The following is a 21,897-nucleotide window of genomic DNA, read 5'->3' as shown; positions in this document are numbered from 1 at the left end:
TGAAGTACAATGGACAATAAATGCAGGGTCAACTATTTGTGCTTTTTCAAGAAAAAGCTTCTTTATAGCCATCGGAGTATAACACAATCTATTCAGCTAGCAAGCAAAAGACCAGCGTTAATGGATTTCACCTTCTTTGGTGCAAACGAAAGTGACAATGTTGCACTGCAGTGGCAACGAGAAGACAACCTCCAATCAGTGCAGCTAGAATGTCACTAATCTCACCATGAGTGACAGAGATACTTGCAAAAAGCAAAACTAGAGAAAAAACAATCAGGAAATAATAGAAAATCAATAAAGAGATTTTAAATTTGAGTCTCAGTCACACACAAATTTGTACAAGCACCTTTTATGTCTAAGTACTTTCTTTCTAATTTTTGGAGGTTGTCTTCCTGTTGTCGGTGCACGGGTTATCACTGTTATGTGCACCAAAGCAGGTGAAATGGATCCTGCTTCCTAACTGCACAGACTGATATATAGAAGGTTTATCTGTATGTTATATTTTAATGATCAACTCTTCATCCTCATCATTATAGTAACTTATACTTGACTCCTAACTCGGTTATGTCTCAGATACCAAGTGATCAACCCAAATCCCTCACCTGCTGAAACAATTAATTTTATGTAAAATAGGGTTCTTGAAAAAGCTCATGGACCTCAGCATGCAGTTTAACCACAGTGTCTGGAGAAAACCATCCTGGGCATGGAGAAATGTTTACAGTTTATATAGGTGTAAATGATATAGAGTGACCCTGGCAGGGTTACTGAAACAGCTCCAATTCAAGGACAACATTTCAGACACTTACTGTCAGTCTAATTTATAATAAAAATCTTAAATCTCTAATATTCTATAACATAATGCATAATTTTGCTAACACTGAAACTTATTTATCTGAAATTTATTAATTTAGTTTATTGTGTTGTTTAACAACATTTAATCCTTAAGCGTTGGGACCACAAATGACAAATTTTGTTGAGCACAGAGCCTGAGATGAAAAATACCACACAACAGTCTTGAAGTGTAGCTACTGTTCCTCCCACACTGAAAACAACCTTCATCTGACCATCGTCTGAGTGCTTGCTGTGGTGGAGACCTGCGGTCAGAATGACTGAAAAGTCAAGTCACTACTCAGTGACATTATCATTTCTTAATAATGGGAGGGGAGTTCACGCTCGACTGTGCAGCTAAATGTTCTTAAAGCACACACACACACACACACTAGTAGATAGCAGGTAACCGAGTGGTCATTTTTATTGTATAAAAATACAGTACAGATTTATGACAGAGAAACTTTTTTTTTTAGTTTCTTATGCAAGGCTTTCACACTCACCCCCACTCACACCTGTGCCAACAAGTCATCTAACCAATGAGGCTATTGTCCCTATCCTTCCACCTGAGGACGTCACGAGCTCCCTCTGTGGAGTGAAACTCTGCCGTCTGCTCCTTGCTATCTAATATATCACCGGGCACTGACGTAAACTCTTCTGTTTAATTATTTTCTGTTTGACGTTTATTCAGCTGTGTGAAAACCCCGGAGGAACCCTCCTGAGGGATTAATAAAGTTAAATTTAATTTAATCTAATCTAAGAACTTTAATCTCAACCAAACCGATTTAGTCACCAACAAATAAAACACTGAAAAAAAAAACAATAAGATTTTTAAGTTATCAAAGTGACTTATATATCACGTTTAACCCGAGTAGCGAAAGACCGCGGGGGTTTGAAGACGATGTGTCAGTCGGCTTAGATATTTGAAGTTTACACAGCTACATTCTCACCTGAAAATATGTTAAAAGTTTTTTTGCGACCCAGAAAGAGAAATAAGAGTAATATTAAAACTAAGCAGCTGCCGCCATTGTTGGAAACTGGAATTGGCTGGGCCGCGCTATGAATTCTGCAATATGGTTTTTCAATTTTGTTGTCCGGGTGGAAAATCGGGATTTTCGGGAGGGGCACTGAAATTCGGTATTCTCCCGGAAAAATCGGGAGGGTCATGTATGGTTGTGGCAACATCACTAACCTTGTCAAACACCTCAGAGTAAATCATATCACAGAATATGACGAGCGTATGTTGAGGCGAACTGAAGAGGATGAGAGAGTCAGGTGCTGCTAGGGCGAGACAGACGTTTCTCACTGAGTCCTTTAGTGTTGCAGGCAGGCAAGATGTTCAAATAGCGCACAACTTCAGTTTTTTTATTTCTATATGATGAACTCTGCATTATTAAGTGATAAGAACAAGTAATCTGATGTCCTGTAATCATTATGACACTATAATTTGAGATACAATAAATAAAATAAGTTTATCGGATCAGTATCGTCGATACCACCCTGAATATTACTTGGTATCGGATCGGAAAGAAAATCAGTGGTATCGCACATCACTAATAAAAAGAACAAATGTTAAAAAAAATTCCTTGAATATGAAGGCACTTTTTTCAGCAACCTGCCAGTGACTTGCTCTGCAGCCATCAGAATCACATTTGGTAATGATAAACACAAATTAAATATAAAAAGAAATAACCATGTTTCCATTTATACATTTATTTTAATATAGGTTTTTTTTGCTTTTTGTTTTTTTGCCAAAGCAGCGGTGAGCCGCTGGTAATGGGTAAAAGAGTCTCAGATTTGAGACCGTGGAGTTAGTAGAACTAAAGTACATTAAAACCAGCCAACTGTTATGAATTAACACTGTTCACCTTCTGTCTGTCCCCAGGAGTCTGTAATTGTAGGCTAAATCATTCTCCCCACACGAGCAGCACTGTGTGTGAAGCTTGCAGCAGCTGGAGTTGAGCCAACGCAACACTCCTGTTACAATATTGTCACAGTGTATGCCAATACAGGTGGATTTTGGCTTCGTTAACTCTCTGTTTCATTTAATTTACATTATATATTTGAAATTACAGTCTCTGACATTGCATTCGCCTTGTAAGTTGGACAAAGTCATACGTTTTTTTGTTTTGGCACAAAAATCCCCCTGCAGCATCACTTAGTAAAGTAAAGACAAAACAAATGATTAAGCTTCTTAACTGAGTCAGGAGTGTTTTGTGCCCTTCTGAAGTCACTGCTCCAATATGTAATGATAGGAGCTTATTTAGGGACTGCTTTACGACACCTTTGTTATTTCTTCTTCGTTAGGGTCAGCTGTGTTTCAGGTGGTAGAGCAGATCATCTACTGATCAGAGGGTACTTGGCCAAGACAGTGAACACTGTGTGATTGGGAGACTTAGATTAGTAGTAGGAAGCACTTTGAGTGCTTAACAGAGGAGAAAGGTGCTATGTAATTTCAAGGGAGTCTTTAACTAAGACTGCGTAAGGTCGGTGTCAATCATTACTAAGGAGTGAAACTGGTGGAAATGTTCCTAAACTAAAGGTATTCATTCAACAACACTAACAATATCATGACAAACTGGAGTGGACGGGACCGGAAAGTACAAATGTAGCAATGACCGGAGAATGTTTCAAATGTCACTGAATAACCGAATGACATCCTTTGCTCCTTCTTAAACTCTTCAACCACACACTCATACATGACCTTACTCATAGAGGAGTAGTGAACTTATAAAAAGGCTGAGTCCAGTCCTGATACAGACTGTGTCAGGACTGAGGACACAAAGTCGCAGACAGAGTGTTGAATATTGTGAGGGTAGGAAGCCATTGGCAGAGGTGTTGTTTATTTATTTTTACCTCTTGAGGTAATACAGGCACGAGAAGGCTTCTTTTCTTCAGTCAGTTTATTTTTTTCAAATGCTACGCTGTGGATATGCACTCTTCTGGCTGTTGGAGTCAGTGTTGTTGATCTGCGTTGTGTCATCAGTGAAGGGTGAAGCTGTGGTAACACGTGAGGGGTCCCACCTGAAGCTGTCCGAATCCAGTCACTCGAATGAGTCTCAACATGGCCACAGCTCCAATATCACAGGAATACCCATCATTAGCTTTAAGTGGCACCACGTGGAGACCCCTTATTTAGTGGCTTTTTGGGTACTGGTGTCATTTTTGGGCAAACTGGGTATGTAATACATATTGTAGAATATAAATATGATAAAAAAAATTTATATGCTCTGTTTATTACACGAGATGATAAAAGAAAAGAAGAAGTATAGTTTGCCTCTTGCAAACAGAGAAGGTAATGTGGAGCAAGCTTTCACTTTTGGTAGCTGAAATCCTCTAAATGAATAGCTCAGGCTTATAAAATATAAATATACAGATAAAAACACAGAGGTGAAAAATTGTATACTTGATACAAGTTTCTGTAATTTAATCTTTAATTACATTTAACCTCTTAAAGCCTAAAATATGAAATGAATTCAAAATTGAGAATTTGTTGAGCCAATATAACAAATATATAACATTTTAATTTCCATAGATGACTTTTGATTTGTATCATATTTGCTACATCTGGCATTTAAAAAATGCTGAAGAATGTATCTTGAATAAAATTTCTTTAGGTTTTTCACTGATAAAGGAGAAGTCTCAAAAACTCATAAAAAAAACTGCACATATCAAACATGATACACCAGGATTTAAGAGGGTAAATATAAACATGCAGAACAGAAGTGTAACCCCGTGAGGTGGAAATTGGTTTACCGCTGTGGGACAGTAGGGTTTATTGTTAAATAAACTTTAATGGCACTTCCTCTGCCCATTAATCATGAGGCTATCTTTAGTTATGCAGTGGGGTTTCATTCATCCGCCACGCTGGTTAATCATGTGCTTTCGTGTTTTATTTTAGATGAGCACTACAGTTAATCATTTGCAAATGTTACAACCTCACAAACGTTTTACATTTGTGGTTCAGTAAAGTGAACCAAAGCTTTGAATGTTTGCCAGCTCCAACCTGACTACAAGCAGATTAATGTAAAATCAAAGGTTATTACTATTGATTCATGGCTTTTATCTTTTTTCTTTTTTTTTTTAAATCTTGTTTTCTCTTCTCAGTCATTGAGGCCAACCATCATGTCACCAGCGTTATACCTGAGAGCGCTCTGCTCATCTGTTTTGGCTTCATTTTGGGTGGCATGATTTGGGCTGCAGACAAGGTGCAAACCTTCAGGCTGACCCCGACAGTCTTCTTCTTCTACCTGCTGCCTCAAGTCATTCTGGATGCAGGCTACCACATGCCAAACAAGCTCTTCTTCACCAACCTGGGCGGAATCTTGGTCCATGCTGTCATTGGGACCTGCTGGAATGCTGCCAGCTTGGGGCTGTCGCTGTGGGGGTGCCAAATGGGAGGAGCCATGGGTAAGAGGGGCTTTGTAATTTCTTCGTGAATGCACCAGAGAGAGATCTAATATGATTCCTGTACATCACAAAAGGTTGATTCTGTTCATCTGGAAATTCAGTGGGAGAAACATTTTGACACTCATCCAAGTGACTTCTTCAGTCTCAGCTGACTACAGGTTTTCCTAACCCAAACAGTACATTTGCACAATAACTGAAACAATGTTATTTGATTCAGAGATGGTCTTTCCCTTTTCACATAAATGGCCTCCTTGACTCCGCGCTCAAACCAGCGCTCCTCCCTGTCCAGAATGTGTAAATCCTCATCATTGAAAGACTGTCCATTTGCCTGTAGGTGGAAATAGACTTCCTTCTGTGTTGTGCCATCCGCTTCACAAGAGGTTGTTTGGTTTCCTCAGTGTCTAAATCATGGCAATCCTCCTGGCACTTAGCGCACTCTACATTACTCTGTTTGTGTCGGGGGATCCGATCATTGGGGTGGACCGTTTTTTGGCGCAGTGTGTTTTGGGGTTTAAAGCCACTGAGGTGTTGTGTTTAGAAAAAATGTGTCTGTGAATCAAGGAGGGGGCTGTGTCTCACAATGCTGTGATTGCCGCCATTCCCCAACTTTCTGTGAATGGTACTCATAGGCATTGATCAATGGTCTTTGATCAATGGTCATGACAATTTGCACATTAATGATCAAGGACTTGACCTCCCAGCCCATTGTTCATTCAGTTGGCTAGTTTCCATTATTATTCAAATGTACTGTTTATAAGATTGGGGATGTACAGATGTACAGAATCAACCTTTTGGGATTTACTTACCTGGATGATTGAGCATCAAGGCATTTCCTGTACAGGTGACCTGGACATCGGTCTGCTGCAGTACCTTCTTTTCGGCAGTCTGATGGCTGCTGTGGACCCCGTGGCCGTCATCGCTGTGTTTGAGCAGGTGCACGTTAACGACGTCCTCTTCATCATGGTGTTTGGAGAGTCGCTGCTCAACGACGGTGTAACAGTGGTTCGTATGCATCATTGCTGTCTTTAGCATTACTTAAGTAACATAACCTGTGAGTTTGGTGAGACATCTGTCATAGGCATGTCCACTTTGAAGACATGAAGTGTAAAGAAAGTAAACATTCCAGCACTTCAGTTTAAGTGGTTTTACTCTAGCTGATGTCTTGCCATCTTATCTGAGCTTCTCTGGTCAATATAGGTGTTTCTGAACAGTCTGGAGTTCATTTGATACGAATCATGAAGTTCCACCCCATTCACTGCTGAAACTTGAAAGTTTGCACACCTTTTAAAATTACAATGTTAGAAACCCGTGACTTTATCGTTAGAAGTGTGACCTTCTCAGAAGCATAAGTGCTATATCATATTGCTCCTTAAAGGAGAGGTGTACTATAAAACTGAATACATGTCTTAGAGAACTGAATTAAGCTTAAAATTGAAAGTAAAATAAAAATGAACTAATTAATTAAATGTGGACAGAATTTGTCAATCAGAGATAATTCATCTCATAAATCAAGACACAATGCTCTCCCTTATATAAGATGCCTTTATAGGTTAAAAGTATCATTATCAGTATTGGTATACTGGCAATGTATTTACTTTATTTCTGGCCCTTTATTGTATTGATATAATCTGTAATTGGAGTTCAACACCTGTGGCGTAAGTGAATCACTCAGGACTCACTCTCTCCCTCCCTCCTGTGCTGAATCATAGAGCGAACGAATCACTCAAGACTCACTAACCCCCTCCCTCCTGTGCTGAATCGTAGGTGTAAGCCACAGGTGTCGAACTCCAGGGCTCGAGGGCCGGTGTCCTGCAGGTTTTAGATGTGTCCTTGATCCAACACAGCTGATTTAAAAGGCTAAATGACCTCCTCAACATGTCTTGAAGTTCTCCAGAAGCCTGGTAATGAACTAATCATTTCATTCAGGTGTGTTGACCCACAGTGATATCTAAAACCTGCAGGACACCAGCCCTCGAGGCCTGGAGTTCGACACCCCTGGCGTAAGCGAATCACTCAGGACTCGCTCACCCCCTCCCTCCTGTGCTGAATCATAGAGCGAACGAATCACTCACTCACCCCCTCCCTCCTGTGCTGAATCATAGAGCGAACGAATCACTCACTCACCCCCTCCCTCCTGTGCTGAATCATAGAGCGAACGAATCACTCACTCACCCCCTCCCTCCTGGCTCACAGCTTCTTCTTCTTCTTGGTTGGCAACCAATGTTAAGGCACATTACCGCCCCCTGGCTCACATTTCAGTGGACATTTAGATGAGAAAATATATATTTAACACATTTAAGGAAAATACTAATAAAATAAAAAAATTGTTTATTTAGCAATTTTGATAGGAAATTGCTTCATTTTAGAAATGTTTTTGCTCTTTTTTTTTCTCTATAAAATAGTTGTTTTCTTTTAGAATCATTCATCTTAGCAGTAGGATTTACATGAAAAGAGAAACAAATTAAGTTTGAGTGAAAATGTACATTTTTTGCACTCTCTGGTCAACTGACTCAGTGAATCAAATGACTCAAAAAACCCGATTTACTTTGGTGAGTGAGTCATTAAAACTCGATTCAGTAAAAAGAATCAAATTTACCCATCACTAATGTAAGTCCCCTTCAATTAAATGGAATTTATTTTCATTTCATTTATATGAAATAGCCATGTGATTATCAGCAGTTACCACGCCTACCTAGCCACATCAGAGTCATTTTCCATCCTCCGTTATAGACCCACCTACAGACACGTGACTGGACAGACACCACATGCAGTAAATCTGGGCCCACGTGGGTTTTAGCCTTGCAAGGTCTGATTGGTTGAAGTAACGTGAACGTGGCATTGTTACTGTGATTCTATTGGCTCAAACAATTAAAAAAAGATGCCAATCATGCAAATTGAACAAAAGAGACCAAAGTTACAGCTCCTCAGAGTTTAAAGGGCCAGAGACCAATTAAATGCTCCATGCACACGGCAGAAAAGGGCCATTACCATGTAGATGTGTCGTTAAATCTTCAAAAAATATATATATATATATTAAAAAAAAGCATTTTTAGGCCTGTTAATAAAATCAATTATTTCTGCTCTTAAATACCTAAAAAATTCAACTGGCATGGTGTCCAATTGTGTGCCAAAATTAGACATTTTTGTACAACATGTGGATATTCATGTATTGACAGTGCTGTAATTTTTCACTGTTTCACTTTACAAACATAAATCCTTGCACAGATGATGTTTATATGTTGGTTACTGAATTTCTGTAATGAAATGTGAACTGAGGCATATTTTAAAAGGGTTATATGCTAAAAAAAAAAATTAGGTGAGGATAAATTCTATTGACTTTTTCTGTGTTCCAGTCTCAGTAACTTTGACACAGTAATATCTGCTTCAATATTTACACCTCTGATGAAATTTCACAAGTGTTAGCTTTATTTTGATACCAAGATTGTAAGGACAGAGTTTGTAATTGCAGAGAAATAATCAATTAATTTGGGCATTGCATTTTCGAGCAGGAAGCTCAGAAACCCCTTTGGGGCTTAAGAGGTTATATTTACCCACAAATACTTGAGCTATACTTAAGGTAAGCACACTACTTTTTACAGGAAACAAGAAAAATAATTATACTATAAGTAAATTTAAGTACTATGTAAGTAATTTTAAATAGTAGTTGGAAATTTTTAGTTTTGCATGACTTCATGTGCTTTAAAGGAACTAAGAAATAATTACACTGCAAGTGTTTTAAGTAGTGTATAAATAATTTTAATAGATCCTTATTAAGTGGTAATTCATGGAAAAACAATGAAATATTTCCCAACATCAGGTCTTATTATGGAGAGACTTACCTTGTCTAACTTCCAGGTATTTCATAGGAAAGGAGACGTTCTGTTCTAATACACGTGTTGTGACTGTGACAGAAAAAAAAATTAAGTTAGATGTGGCTCCATCATTATAAGGTCACAAAGGCCTACACATTTGGTGGTATTCATTTATTTTTTGTAACTTGGTACGCTTGGTACTTATCACATCCACAGGGCTTCCATCAATGCACATTAACACAACGATGATTAAATAAAGTCGTAAAAAGGCAGTATCAATCTACTCTGTAAAACTGCCCATACCCCCAAAAGGACAGTGTAGCTACAATGTAATACTGTTTGTTTTTGCACAACAAAACCTGTTACCCCCTTACTCTAGTGTGTAGTACTTGTAGGTAAATATAATTACTTTGCAATTTCAAATAAAATACGTCGAAATTCCATTTAATTACAGGGGAATTGCACCCTTTGTCATGGGTCCTTCTTTACTGCTAAATGACCAGACATTATTTTTTCTTCTTCCTCTCTTAGGTGCTCTTCAATGTGTTTGATGCATTTGTGTCACTGGGAGGACCTAAAATTGATGCTGCAGAAATTATCAAAGGAATAGGTAAGATATGACATTTATTAAGCTGTTAATAGAGGATTTGCCTGTGTATGGGTTATAAGCACTTACAGTCACGTCTGGCTAAGCAGAAATTGTTTTTTTGTTTCTTTTTACAGCATTTTTTTGTTCAGTATTATGAGCTTCTTCATCAAAATGCATTGACCATTTCAAGCCACCACGATGCTTTTATTGGCATTGGCTGGGAACTGACCTCCCAGTTCCTTCAGTGGTGCTAGTTTCAGTTGTTATGCAAATGTACTGTTTATAAGATTGGGGAAACCTGCAGTCAGCTCAGACTGAAGAAGTCACTTGGATGAGTGATGAAACGTGTCTCCCACTGAAAACACTACATCCAGATGAAAAGAATCAACTTTTGGAGATGCCTTTATTTACTCTTTTTTTTTAGCAGAAGCCAGTTAGGACAGTAGGGAGTAGAGGCATGTAAACAGATGCAATAAAAAACATAACAAAGCCTAAAAGTAGATTTTTACACATTTCCCCCTTTCTCTACAGTTTCCTTTTTTGTGGTTGCATTTGGCGGTTCCCTTGTGGGCCTTGTTTTTGGCCTACTAATTTCACTTCTGACCAGATGCACAAAAAACATCCAGATCATCGAACCAGGCTTCATCTTTGTTTTGGGATATCTTTCCTACCTGACTGCCGAGATGCTTTCGCTGTCTGCTATCCTTTCGTGAGTGTTTTACAACTGAATTTGTTTTATTATTTCTGCATCTATTTTGCATATTTTGTGAACATATTTAGATGAAAGTCTACTTTTGTGTTTCCTTTCTGTAGGATTGTCTTCTGTGGAATGTGCTGTCAGAAGTACATCAACGCAAACATGGATGAGAATTCGATCCAAACAGTCAGATACGCCATGAAGGCTTTTGCCAACGGATCAGAAACCATCATCTTTGTTTTCCTCGGCATCTCGGCCATCGATAAGGTTATCTGGGTTTGGAACACGGGCTTCATCCTACTCACGCTCCTCTTCGTCTTGGTGTACAGATTCATTGGTGAGATTTTGTCTTTTTGGGCTCAGTTTTGTGTCAAAGCATCACTGTGATGTAAAAAGTTTGTTTGTTATGCAAATACATTTAGATAGACTGAAACACTAAAATGCATTCAAAACTCATGAAGATTCATTTGAAGATATTTTGTGAGTCTTTATATAAGACTGTGTGTTTGTGTTCGTACTGCAGGTGTGTTTTTCCTCACCTGGATCCTCAACAGGTACAGGCTGGTGCCCTTGGAGTTTGTAGATCAGGTGATTATGAGCTACGGTGGCCTACGAGGAGCTGTTGCATATGGCCTGGCTGTGATGCTGGATGAGAATAAGATAAAAGAGAAAAACCTGATGGTCTGCACTACACTCATTGTGGTGTACTTCACTGTCATCTTGCAGGTGAATTTGTCACTTTTTCTTAATTAGTTAACTATCTTTTTCGAAGAAAAAAAAAGGCTTCTGGCAGTAGCTTAGCTGTTCCTGGGACTGCACTCCTTTGGACATTTGATGTTGTGTCTGGAATCTGCTGGAGTCACTCTTCAAAGTTTAGGGTCTCGGCTCCTAATGCTAATGTAGGTAAGTATAGTGATAATAAGACAGCTGAACCAAAGTCCAGCTTCTGGAGGCTCAATGAGCAATGAAAAGAGGAGCTTGCAGCTCACATGCAGCTTGGTTACCTGGACGTTGGCCTCCATGGCAAGATTCTCTGCACCTCTCTGAAATCTATTCCTTGGAATGGCCTGCAAGTAAGCCCACAGAATCAATATTGCTTTCATGCCCTTGTATTACAGGTATTACTTACAGGTCTAACTATAGTGCTCTCACATGAACCCACATCATGTCATTTCTCATTTCTGTGTTTACAGTAAAGCCTGTAAAACCTTATTGCTGTTTGTTTTTGTGTCTGCCCTTGGGTCCACTTCCTTGTACTGGCCTCTGGGCCCCTTCTGACATGAAAGTAAAGAAGTACCAATAAAAATCACCAATAAAAGCATTAGGAGCTGTCACTCCCAAACAAATTCCAGGCACAACATCAGAGGTCTCTCTCCAAAACAAAGTAGTCCTAGGAACAGCTAAGATACAGAGAACCCTGTCCTCTACCCGGTCTCTGTTAAAGCTCATGAACTTACCACCCCCCCTAACACTATTGCATTCCTGCTTGACATTGTTGCAGGGAATAACAATGAAACCTCTGGTCATGTGGCTTAAAGTAAAGAGAGCTGCAGTGACTGAGGTTTCGCTCCTAGAGAAATTGACAAACAAGGTAAATCTAAAACGAAAAACCTCTCGTTTCACCTACACAACCATTTTCTATCCAGTTATTGCTGAGTCCTTCTCCTTTCTTTAGATGTTTAATCACACTCTGGTTGCCATAGAAGACATATCAGGACAAATAGGACACAACTACATGAGGAGCAAGTATGTACAAGACTTGACACGTAATTTGAAAATATCTTCTCATTTTAAAATAAACTTTAAAATAAGAATTTCGTTTCCTTTTTGCAAAGGTGGAAGTATTTTGAGGAAAACTGGATGTCATGGATTTTGATGAAGCCGTCTGCAAGGAAGAAACAAGACCAAGTCTTTGATGTCTTCCATCAGCTGAACCTCAAGGATGCTATGGAATATGTGACTGAAGTGAGCATCATTTTGCTAAAGTACTCATTAAAGAAAACTGATAAAACTGCCACATGGAAAGAAAGCATGGTCTTCTTCTGTTCCAGGGTGAGCGGAGGGGCTCTCTGGAGTTTGTCCGTAATGAAAATTCCATTATTGACTTCAAGAAAAAGTCTGAAAGTGAATCCTTCGATATCAACAATGCAAATATGTCAAATGATCATGGTGCAATGTCCACTACAAGGTGAGCAATCTAGATTTTTATGACAATAGGAGAAGAGCAAAAAGCAGACTTAAAAGTCAGTATAGGATCATGTTGTGAAATCAAATGCACTGCAACTATTAGTTAGATTAGATTAACAAACATCTTCTATGTCTGAAGCTTCAATTTGCCACTGTGCTGTAAAATGGAAACCAGAGTTAATGTACTACTTTAATATTGTTATATTACTTTATACCGCTGACATGATTTGGTTTGCTTCTTAGTAGAGATCCCATTCCATCAGTGAGCCTGGAAATGCATGAGCAGATCATGAAGGCTGTGAGGGAAGCTGAGGCAATTAACGCTCACCACCTTCTGGATCAGCATCTCTACAAGAGCAGAAAACAGGTAATGAGCACATTGAGTCATTACACCTTAGTGCCGCGCTTCTATATAATTAGTACAATTTAACTTGTTATCAAAAGAAGAATATTTCCAGGCATCAGTGAGAACTATGCTTCAGCATACCAAGACATTTTGACCAATTTTAAGCTCTTAACTTTGTGGGAACAGTTTGAGGATGGCCCCTTCCAACATGACCGTGCACCAGTGCATGAAGTAAAGTTTATAAAGACATAGATGAGCAAGTTCAGTGTCGAAGAACTGGCCTGCACAGAGTCCTGATCTCAAAATACCAGAACATCTTTGGGACGAATTAGACCGGAGACTGCAAGTCAGGACATCCTGTCCAACATCAGTGTCTGAGTTCACTAATAAATTCCCATAAACACACCTAAACCCACAGAAAGCCTTCCCAGAAGAGTTGAAGCTGTTATAGCTGCAAAGGGTGAGCTGAGATCATATTAAACCCAAAGGATTAAGAATAGGATGTCACTCAAGTTCACATGTGTGAAGGCAGACAACCAAATACTTTTGGCCATATAGTGTAGTATATAAAGGAAGCACTGTGGTAGATGCATTCCAAAGTGGCTTGCAGATGTGCAGGAACTGTGAGCATGAGCTCAACAGATCTTCTAGTCTATTAACACAGACCTGAACCTAAGCCTAAGCTTGACTTCATGACCTGCTGTTTTTGATTTTGTGAAGGAGTATTAAGCTGTCTTCTCGTCCTCTTGTTTACAGCATCGGCACAGATTCAGTCGCAGCCATTTCGATATCAACAGAGATGAAAAAGAAGTCCAGGAGATCTTCCAGAGAACCATGAGGAATCGACTGAAGTCGTTCACGTCTGCAAAAATGGGCGTCAAACCACCAAAGACGATTGTCAAGCACACACAAAAAGAACAGCAGCAGAAGGTCATAACTTCATTTCTATATTTATTTTCTTCCTGAAGTAAAATACCACTTTTCAAAACTTTTTAAAAATGTTTTATACTATCTTTATCTCATCTTTAGACATAATCAACATTTTCAGTATTTAGATTTTTTTTTATCATGTCTGTGGCTACAATGTAGCTTTCCATCACCAGTGTGTGAATGTGTGTGTGAATGGGTGGATGACTGGTTGTGTAAAGTGCTTTGGGGTCCTTAGGGACTAGTAAAGTTCTATACAAATAAAGGCCATTTGCCATTTTCCCAAAAAATCAATAGAACTGATTTTTAAGTTGGATACTGATACCAATATTTGATGGTGGTTAACAAATTTAATAGACCACCAACCGGTGCAAGATTTATAGCACAGCTGCCCTAAATTAACAGTATTAGCAATTACAGAAATCATTTTTATTTTTCTGTAGTTGATAATCCACCAGTATGCTTACACATTTGGTTGAAAGTCATATTTTTAATTCTGAAACATAATTATTCTTATTATCCACGAATTCTCAAATGTTTTACAAAAAGAAGAAAAAATAATAAAGAGCATTATGGTTTTTGGCGAAGATGCCAAATTACAGTTATTGGCATTCCTGAAGATAAATTTGTTTAAGTGGTTGAATTTTATGCTTCATTAATATCTCATTTCTCAGAAAGATCCAGTGTTTCGACTCAAATTTGGGCATCACATAATTTTTTCTTTCAGACACATGAAACATGAACAAATCTCTCAAACAGTTTTTATGTGCATTTATTTAATTGGTTGTTTACGCTCTACATAACTCTGCTTGGACCAGCTGGTTGTTGTGTTTGTGAGGGTCCAAGCAAGTGTATCGCTAACAGTGAAGTTACAGAGTTCCCTCTGGTGGACAAACTATCACGTTTCTTGTTACTTTATTCACTTTCATTTGTCAGCTGCTATAAATGCCGATACCAATCAGCCATCAAATAGCTAATATATTCCTATAATATTGGCCTACTCATAAAATTGTTGGGCTTTACTAATCTTTTATTCGAAAATTGAAGAACAACATGAGAACAAATGAATATGACTTAGAATTTCACTTTTTGAACCACAGCTAATAATCTAATGACTCGTCTTCCTGTTACAGATGCCTAATGGAAAGTCAATGGACAAGGCTAAAACCAGCTATTCTGGTGATGAGGGTTTGTATGATTGTTGGGTGTTTTTTTTCTTCAGATTTAAAATAGGTAAGCACTTAGAGAGCCAATGAAAATCTTGTCACGTTCATTTTTAGGCTCAGAGGGAGACAGCGCTTCTGGCTATGACCAATCATACATGAGAGCCACGTACAGAGCAGGAGGTAAAACAAGTCTGTAAATCCTGTATCTAAGAGCAAACATATATTTTTCAAGAGTGACCAAGAGAGTAGCTGGTCACTATAAGTGGTCACTATAGTAACTATAAACACAAATATTACAGAACCATACTTTAAATGCAATTAAGGTCAAAATAGATACAATATGAAACAAACCCCCTTCAGTGCAAAATTTACTTAAGTACCATTTTAAAAATTTAATCTTTAAAATAAAATTCTCAGTTTTCAGTCTTTCTGTTTGTGTGCTGCACCTTTCTGTGCAGCACACAGCAGGAAATAGTCATCCTCAGGCTCGCACTACTGGAAATACCGTATGTGGTTTATGTAAGGGTGAGCTGCAGGGTAAAAGTACCCGACTGTCATACATCATATGGACTTTGTACTAGTGGACTGGCAGGTTAAAGCCTGGCTAATGTTCGATTCATTTCTTTTGAACGTTTTCCTTCTAACCTGTTGGGAACAGTTTATGGCTGCAGTGCATGTGTGAAGACAGCTCATTATCGTAGAATTGCCTAATTCTGCTCCGACTCCACAAACATCTGTAAAAAATTTCCAGAGAACTGAAGCTGTGTTGAATTTAATTTATGTACACAGATGAGAAGCATCAAGCACACAGTGTCAAATCTCATAAATCCATATAGCTCGTAAAAGTACACATTTTACTGTTTTGTGAAAAAGATTATCTTATGTTGAATTTGATGTTAGCAGTAATCGTAAAAAGTTAAGACGGTTGGAAATTAGGTGGTACTAAAAAGAATTAGCTGGAAGAACATTTTTCTAGTTTAACTGGTAACAGAACAGTAACATGACTATGTCTAAAAAGATTATCTTTGAGAGGCAGAGTTTATCAGAACGAAACATGGGTAGAAGTTCATCAATCTGCAAAATGTTGTATACAGATCAAGGAACAATTTTAGAAAAATGTTCCTCAAAATAAAACGGCAAAGACTTTGATTATTTCATCACAAGACTCAGAAAATCTGGAGAAATCTCTGTGCAAAAAAACATGGCCAAAGATCCTCAACAGATTCCTGTGATGTTTGGATTAAAAACTGCATTAAAAACTGTCATGACACCGTTTAGGAAATCACAGCACGGGCTCAGAAACACCTCCACATGTTGTCTGTGAACAAAGTTAACCACGACATGCAGAAACGCAGCTCACTTGAAATGAACTGGATGGGACACATGGACACTGCACTGTTATTAGCACTCACTTCAAAAGATTGCATCTCTAATGGTATGGGGGTATATTAATGCCTATGGAAGAAAAGTGGAAGCTAGACTGTTGGAAACATTACTCTCTCCAAACTTCAGACATGTTCCTACGACCATTGAAATTGCCTTATTTTTTTCTTTTTGTCATTTTAAACCTGATACGTTCTATTATAAATTATTGTTTGCAAATCGTTGAGAACAACAGAAGCCATAATATAGAAACCTGAGGTCCTAATTCAGTTTCTTTTGTTCATCCAGCTGGGATTGAGAACCCAGCCTTCATGCCGGACCTGGACCCCATGGATTTGTTGCAGATTCCGCCTTGGCTTGGGGAGAGTGAGCTCGACAGCAGCATGGTGGCTCTGTCACATCGAGCCCAGGTGGATTTGCCAAGGACCCCAAGCAACCTGCGCCGCCTGGCCCCTCTTCGTATCAGCACTCGCTCCACTGACTCCTTCACACTGGAGAACATTCCTGACACACAGCAGATGGACAGCGATCAATTGCAGCCGCCCCCTCCTCCTCCTCGTCCTCCCAGAGACGATGGCTACGTGTAGCTGGATCCCCAACCCAAACACTCAACTCTGCCTCACTTGAATCTGGCTGCCAAAGAAACAAAACTAAACTCAGAACGTTTAACTGTGTACTCTAAGAATATTGACTAGGAAATATATTCTTTTCCATTTATGTGATAACCTTAACTCCTGTGTTTCTACACAAAACACTGACAGTTTCATGACCTGCATGTTCTTTAGATTGCTCCTGTTTTTGTTTTAGGTTCACGCTTCCCTGGGCAAAAGAAAACTGCACTTAGAGCAAAGCATGTTATTCACAGGGCACATAGAACACCGTTAAATATTGTCCTGTGGCTCAATATTAACATGCAATTGCAAATCATTACTTAAGGTTGTTTTCCCTTAAATGTGATGCAACAAACAGAAGCAAAAAAAAAAAAAAAAAAAAAAAAATCCCAAATATATATTTTTGTTTAGGTCTCAATAATAAAAAATAGGATTTAAAATAATAATGACTGAAAATTGATTCTCAATCAATAATATATGGACATGCTTGTGTTTTTCCTCAGAATTGCAACTGAGGTTAAATAATAAACTTGAATAATAAAACAGTTGTAGAAATGTCACATATATGACGAGGCAATATATTTATTTGTGAATCTAGTGCATCTTGAATATATTGTACTACACTAATCATTTAAATATGGATTTAAAAAGAGAAATTGTATTTGTTTTGTTTCTGTGGAGTCAGTCAAAAAAAAAAAATCCAAATTAAAGCAGAAAAAGATGCATCCAGAGATATTTAATCAACTCTTTCTAAATCACAAACTCTAGATAATTAAAATAAGTCATTAACAGGAATAGGATATTTATTTTAGGTCTCAATACTTTTAGCTTAGTTACTGAATTCACTGTACTCGTGGGACTGGGGTGGTCAAAACATAACAAGCTACACTGGTGACACAATTAAATATCACCATAAATTAGTAGAAAAATTACAAAAGTCGTTTTGTTTATAAATAATCCATTTCTGAGGTTTCCAAATGTTTTGTGACGTAATCCAAAATTATTTTTTCGTTTCCAGAGTCCTTCAGGTAGAAATGAGATCCGTGGAACATCTTTATGGTGAAATCTCCTGATGTGATGTCTTTCCAAGCTGTTAATAAAACACACACACACACACATTAATTTCACTTGATCACCTGTAAATCTTTCACGTACTCAGTCACACATTCTTGCTGCCTCTGGTTCAGATCCCGTGCTCTCTAATAAGAAACAGTTAGCATTAGTTAACACTGCCCAGCAAAAGATTTACTCAGCCCGAAGGCCGCAGACATCCCTGGACCAGGTGAAGCCATAAACCAGGTAGATCATCATTTACTAACCAAAGCTAACTCCACCTGACATTTTTTTAAAGGTGGTTTTCACAACATAAGAAACATCCTGACAAACGCCATCCACTCACTGTGAAACGGGGCTTTCGGTGTGTACATTTTAATTTGATTCTTAACTTGTGTCTAATTATGTAATTATTAATGTATGCTTTTAAATTTATTTACTACTCTGCTTGAGCGCTTTGTGCTACAAGGCTCATTCACCCACTCATACATACAAGAGGCTGTTTCTATGGCTGGGTGCTTTCGATCTAACTTTCACACTCCGATGAACAAACTGCAAGATACTGAAGTCAGAGTTCAGTAGAAGGAGACGGATTGTTAGGGTTACGTAAACACTGCTCTGCTGAGGGCAAAACAAAGAAGGGAGAAGCACAAAGTAGCAATTGGCATTTAAGTCAATGTAATAACCATAAGAGTAACGTACAGCCCCTTCTTGGCCTGTTAGAGCACTGACCTTGTAAATCATGAGGAATGTCATCCTTCCCGTCAAAACACGTGACCGGGCAGGAGAAAAGCGGGCTGCTCGCCTTGTTACATCTGCAGAGAGGTCAGCAACTCCCATCACTGACAACATCTACGCTTGGTTTTAGAAATGTTAAGAGCAGATTAAGTAACAGACAGCTGTCCGCCCACCTGTAGTTCTCCACTACGTGCAGGTCAGCCTTCAGGGCGGGAAGGAAGAGCTTGAGGACTTCAGGGTTCGCCAGCAGCTCAGGAGGAGTTCCTCCAATCGAAATTAACCACTTAAGAAAATCTTCATCAGACAAGTCGCTTCTCTTTGGGGTTTTAATGCGAGTCTCTGACTTAAAGACAAAGAACAACACAGTACAGTGTCGTGTCATATCAACAACACCCAACTCTTTTCTTACGTTAAAGAGGCCAAATTACAAACGTTTAGCTTTTCCAAATGTTATCACTGATGTTTGTTGAATATGAACATCAGGATTCATAGATCAGGGTTTTCATGGCAGTTATGTGTGTACAGATTAAGTCTAATTAATTTAAATCGATTTTAAAATACGTGATTAGCTTATAGTGAATATAATTTCAATGAAAGAATTTTAATCTCTTTGGTGATCCGGGTTTTGGGTAAAAATTATGTGGCAGAAGCACAGAAATGTAGATTAAAGCATGAAGTGGTGACATAACAGCACAGAGAGGATTTTCACGTGTGTCACTGCATCACTTATTACTAGATTTGAAGTCCACAGCCCCAAAAAACAGGGTTATGTTTGTCTTTTTTTGCTTCGTGGAACTAATAAATATCACAAGCAATGAAAGAAAAAAAATACTTAAAAAGCGTATTCCAAGCAAAAAAAAGACTTAAGTAATAAGAAGTTTTCCAGGTCATCCAGTAGTTTTACTTACATAAAGGTGCAGAAGCACCAGACAGAAAGATGTGAACTGGCTCCACGTTGTGAATTTTCTTCAGCGCGTCTGCAACAGCGAAGCTTGTGAAGGCACCGAAACTGAAACAGATTAGAATTTTTTCTTTATGTTGCAGGGATTAAAACCATGCAGTGTTCTGTTTATGACGACAGCCTTGTTTTTATTCAGGGATCATTTTTTCTCGCCATACCTGTGGCCAAACAGAGCGAATGGCTTCTCCTTTAGCAGCGGCAACAACACACTAATCACTTCATCCACGATCTGCTGCATGTTTTCGAAGAATGGCTCTTTAGCTCGACTCTCTCTGCCGGGAAGTTTGACAGCCAACACTACAAAAAAAAAAAAAAAGGAAGAAAGAAAGAAAGAAAAACAGTGTAAAGACATGAGGTGATGTTTCTTCTGAGTATTTGTCTTCCTTTGATTCAGAGTAAATGAGTGAGTAACCATAAATAATTCAAAGCATAAAAGTCCTCTGAGGCATGTGTAGAAAACTAATTCTGATGATTGATTGTTTTTAAATGCCAGGTTTTTAAGTGACGGACTAGAGTGCTGGCAATTCTGTTCATAACTGGCACGAGGTTGCAGATACAAGCCGTGGAAAACAGCTTTCTCTGAAGGGTGGCTGGCTTGTCCCTTATAGACAGGGTCAGGAGTTCAGTCATTCGGGACTCAGAGGAGAACTACTACTCCTCTACTACACTACCACTGGAGCTTATCCCAGCTGTCATAGGGCATGAGGCGCAGTACACGCCAGAGTTGGTCGCCACTCTTTCACAGGACGAACACACACACACACACATTCACATCTATGTGCAATTTAGAATCACCAATTAACCGAACCCGAATAACTGCAAGTGATTTAACTGTGGGAATATGCTGGAGTATCTGGATAGAAGCCGCAATGTGCTAGAGCGCATGCTAACAGAAAGGTCCCGGCCAGAGTTGCGAATTCGAACCCAGGACCTTCTTGGTGTGAGGGAACAGCGCTAATTCCACCACCTGTAGACACGAGACAAAGACACGAACGCAGAGGCAGCAAGAATAAAAGCAAACTACAGGAGAGAGACAGAGTTCAGGAAAAACTAATGATCAAATGCAAATAGGTGTGTAAACATGCAAAGACTGAGAAGACACACTAATCATGGGAAGCCCTCCAGCAGACTAAATGTATTGCAGCATGATTGGGGGACAGTTCAGGGTCACCTGATCCAGCTCTGGCTTATAAACTTTAATTAAAAAGAAAGTTTTAAGGCTGATCTTAAACAGCAAAGTCCTCTGCTGAGATATTAAGGTACTATGAAGTCTTTAAGATACGATGGGGCCTGATTATTGATTATTTTGTATGTGAGGAGAAGGATTTTAAAAACTATACATTTAAAAGTTAAAAGGTAATCTTGATATATAATTATGGCAAAACTTTTTTTCTAAGGTGTTTTTTCCCCCTCAACTCTTTTGCAGATAACAAAATTTAGTCAAGAGCCAAGAATTTATTCTGTGCTCCAAAAATCTTTAGTCCAGCTGTCCTTTAGTCATAAACACAGACGAGAAGACTAGTTATACCAGACCACCACATTTCTTTTCCACTTGCTTCCTGGAGCTTTCGTTACAACGTGCAAGCACGTACACGTGAAATGCTTTCTGGGCACCTCACCTTCAACAGAGCTGCTGAGGACATTTCCCCAGCGAGCGTAGTGTATGGACCCTCCACCTGCCCAGGGGAAGCAGATCAGTCTGGCCACAGCATCTGGTCTTTTCTTGAAACAGTTTACCACCTTGTCCATGCTGATTAAGGAGAACAAGAACATTATGACCAGAGATTTATTTGCACTTGTGTTAAAACAAGAGGTTATTTTAAAAAATCTACCTATTACTTGCTGTCTGCTCCATTAACTTCTTCTAGGAAAATCCTGGGAAGAGTTCAGTGTAACATTTCCTTATTGGCTTCTTCTTCATGATGAATTCACTGGCGCCTAGCACACGGCGAACTGGTGCAATACCGCCACCAACCGGTGCTCAGTGGGAAAAATCAAACATGCGATCTCGTGGAGAATAACAGTTGATTAATTTCTGCAGTGAATCTTTGCAGATAAGGTAGCCGGAAATGCACAGACAGGAAACGACAGCGTCGACACAGAAAATTTAAATCGCCTGTAACAATTCCAGGGAGGTGCAGGTAAAGGCACAGGTTACAGGAAGCAGCTGAATGTACCTGATGAATCCC

At 38.9% G+C, this 21,897-nt stretch overlaps 2 protein-coding genes across 4 annotated transcripts; one reads left to right on the top strand and one right to left on the bottom strand.

Annotated features, from left to right (window-relative positions):
* The first annotated feature begins 3,610 nt into the window (after positions 1–3,610).
* Positions 3,611–17,696, top strand: slc9a3.1 (solute carrier family 9 member A3, tandem duplicate 1). Of its 3 annotated transcripts, none has more exons than XM_085396686.1 (16): positions 3,611–4,006; positions 4,936–5,238; positions 6,080–6,240; positions 9,582–9,660; positions 10,171–10,348; positions 10,453–10,673; positions 10,860–11,062; positions 11,838–11,927; positions 12,012–12,082; positions 12,172–12,301; positions 12,388–12,524; positions 12,770–12,890; positions 13,626–13,799; positions 14,930–14,984; positions 15,077–15,142; positions 16,634–17,696. In XM_085396686.1, exons 1-16 carry the CDS (start codon positions 3,745–3,747, stop codon positions 16,930–16,932), a joined length of 2,550 nt encoding a protein of 849 aa, XP_085252812.1. In that variant the 5' UTR covers positions 3,611–3,744; the 3' UTR covers positions 16,933–17,696. The 3 variants fall into 3 exon arrangements, with proteins under 3 accessions (XP_085252812.1, XP_085252813.1, XP_085252811.1); XM_085396687.1 differs by having other exon boundaries at positions 12,767–12,890; positions 14,930–14,975; XM_085396685.1 differs by having other exon boundaries at positions 12,767–12,890.
* olah (oleoyl-ACP hydrolase) lies at positions 17,609–21,665 on the bottom strand. The gene is made up of 7 exons (XM_085396701.1): positions 21,541–21,665; positions 21,328–21,458; positions 19,867–20,005; positions 19,658–19,756; positions 18,921–19,091; positions 18,742–18,824; positions 17,609–18,046 (listed from the first exon to the last, which is right to left on the bottom strand). The coding sequence occupies exons 1-7, from the start codon at positions 21,561–21,563 to the stop codon at positions 17,904–17,906; spliced, it is 789 nt and encodes a 262-aa protein (XP_085252827.1). The 5' UTR covers positions 21,564–21,665; the 3' UTR covers positions 17,609–17,903.
* Between the last annotated feature and the right edge of the window lie 232 nt (positions 21,666–21,897).

The sequence above is a fragment of the Rhamphochromis longiceps genome, linkage group LG22 (genome assembly GCF_057381845.1).
Source record: "Rhamphochromis longiceps isolate RC_006_pf linkage group LG22, R_longiceps_female_GT1.1, whole genome shotgun sequence".
Lineage (NCBI taxonomy): Eukaryota > Metazoa > Chordata > Actinopteri > Cichliformes > Cichlidae > Rhamphochromis > Rhamphochromis longiceps.
Note: the sequence above shows the minus strand (reverse complement) of the source record. Positions and strands in the feature narration are given on the sequence as shown.

Bases quoted from the DNA above. Each gene is read 5' to 3' on its own strand.
- slc9a3.1 (XM_085396685.1), top strand. From the start codon at position 3,745: ATGCTACGCTGTGGATATGCACTCTTCTGGCTGTTGGAGTCAGTGTTG. The intron at 12,525-12,766 runs GTGAGCAATCTA...TTTGCTTCTTAG, and splicing joins GGTGCAATGTCCACTACAAG to TAGAGATCCCATTCCATCAG. The intron at 12,891-13,625 runs GTAATGAGCACA...TCTTGTTTACAG, and splicing joins TCTACAAGAGCAGAAAACAG to CATCGGCACAGATTCAGTCG.
- olah (XM_085396701.1), bottom strand. From the start codon at position 21,563: ATGGAGCAGACAGCAAGTAATAG. The intron at 21,459-21,540 runs GTAGATTTTTTA...CTCCTTAATCAG, and splicing joins GAGCAGACAGCAAGTAATAG to CATGGACAAGGTGGTAAACT. The intron at 18,825-18,920 runs GTGGGCGGACAG...ACCTCTCTGCAG, and splicing joins CACGTAGTGGAGAACTACAG to ATGTAACAAGGCGAGCAGCC.